Raw genomic sequence first — 2,001 nt, forward strand, 5'->3', positions numbered from 1 at the left:
AGAAATAACAACATATACATTAGTAATTTGGTGTGAACTTTTCTACAACTTTTAACGAAGATCCTCCTTTTTGAGCCACGTGGAGCCAATAGAATCCATCTCACGCACCTTTTTTGCATCTGCAGCAGCCACCAGGGCCACCACAGTCACTGCCCATGACCAAAGATCATTTAATTAATTAATTAACTAATTAATCAATGTCCCCTCATTGTTTTTTTGTATAAACTCTAATACAAAAGGACAAATCAGTCATATCCAACGTTGTTGCATTTGACTCTCACACCACAAAAAGGTTCAGTTCAAGGCCATTTCTATTTTCTAGACTAGTTGGCAAAACTTCCAAATCATCTTCGACTACTTACAAATAATAATAAGCTAAGCTTCTTATAATACTAAACTTTCCAATTTGTCTGTGCCTATATTAAAAAATACCTTGAAAAATCATTCATTCAAACAAAGAAAATAATATTGAGTTTAATAATGATTTATAATTAAACCAAAATTTAATCTTGATACATAAATAAAATAATTCTATACGGCCATCTAATTTTTTTATATTAATAGTGTAAATTATCATAAAAATAGATATAATTAAATGATTATAAAATATTTTATATTATTATTGTATTAAAATTATATTTATTAAATTAAAGTATTATTCTTACAAAGAAATAAAATATAGAGGTAAAGGGTGGGTTTATTTTTAGTAAATTTCTGAGAAATTTGGCGCGTACATAGATAACCAACAATCTTCCCACAGAAAAAAAAGAAAAGAAAAGAAAGAATAAAATAAAATCTCTCTCAAAGTTAAGACAAAAAAAGAAGGGAAAAAAAAGTAAAAAGAGTAGCATAAAAAATAAAAAATACTAATTAATTAAAATAAAAAAAACGCTTTGAAACTGAAAGTAAGAAGAAGAAACACAGAAGCTGTATTCTCTCTCTCTCTCTCTCTCTCTCTGTCTTGTGTCTCTCTGTGAGTGAGTGTGTGTGTGAGAGAGGGGAGAGAGAAACCCCATAAAATCCCAACCCCATTCTTTTTCTCTCTCTACTTTCTCACTCCTCTGATCGGAACCTCTCATTCTGCTCTTCGGATTCTGGGTGTAGCAATCTGCACTCTTCTTTTGGCTCCGTACAATGGAACGGTACGGCCGTCCCGGCGAAGGGCCGCAGCCTGATCCGCCGCCGGAGTGGAACGTCGGCGCCGGCGACACGGGGCTCGAAGGTAAAATTTCCACCTTTACCCCACTGCATTCTCAATTCCGCGATTTTCCCCTCTCTTTGATTCGCGCGGTTTCGTAGCGCAATGTGGAGCTTCTAATGAGTTATAGTTTCCAATCCTTTTTTCTATTCTATTTTCCAAAATGCAGAGTCTATGTGGAAGCTTGGATTGGGTGGTGCCACCGAATCGTACCCTCAGAGGCCTGATGAAGCTGATTGTATCTATTATCTCAAGACAGGTTTTTGCGGCTATGGTTCGCGTTGTCGGTTCAACCACCCACGTGACCGTGGCGCGGTAAATTTCTCGTTTTTCCATTTACCCCTTTTGGGTTTTCCTTCAACGGTTCTTTTGCTTTGGTCCTTTGATTTGATCTTGTGCTTCTATATGTATGTGTGCTTTGGATTTCGTTTGATCTTGGCTGCGTTGAGTTGGAGAAATTGGATTTTTTTTTTCCCCCACTTAGTGGGGTTGTCTTAAAGTCTTTGAATTTATCTTTTTGCTATCAGTTAATTTTAATCAATTATTATGGAAATTGAGGTGCCTGCGCTGGACACTTATGATTAAATGCTTCATAATTTTGGGGATATGTCTTCGTGCTGTTTAGGTTATTGGAGCTGCCAGGAGTGGAGGGGAGTATCCGGAGCGTGCGGGCCAGCCTCTATGCCAGGTGCTGAATTTGGTTCTGCTGAATTCTATGCTGCATTTACATCATGTGATTGTATTTGGCAATTGGCAATTTAATTCCTCTTGAGCTATACAAAGTTACAAACTAATGCACTCAA

General features: G+C 36.8%; 1 protein-coding gene across 1 annotated transcript in view; it reads left to right on the top strand.

The window, feature by feature from the left end:
• Positions 1 to 921: 921 nt before the first annotated feature.
• The window catches only part of LOC107464356 (zinc finger CCCH domain-containing protein 34-like), a 4,541-nt gene continuing 3,461 nt past the window's right edge, over positions 922 to 2,001 (top strand). The window contains 3 exon segments of the mRNA XM_016083289.3: positions 922 to 1,222; positions 1,368 to 1,513; positions 1,824 to 1,886. Of these exon segments, the coding sequence (XP_015938775.1) occupies positions 1,135 to 1,222; positions 1,368 to 1,513; positions 1,824 to 1,886 (297 nt within the window). The 5' untranslated portion in view covers positions 922 to 1,134.

Source organism: Arachis duranensis, chromosome 1 (assembly GCF_000817695.3).
Source record: "Arachis duranensis cultivar V14167 chromosome 1, aradu.V14167.gnm2.J7QH, whole genome shotgun sequence".
In the NCBI taxonomy this organism is placed as follows: domain Eukaryota; kingdom Viridiplantae; phylum Streptophyta; class Magnoliopsida; order Fabales; family Fabaceae; genus Arachis; species Arachis duranensis.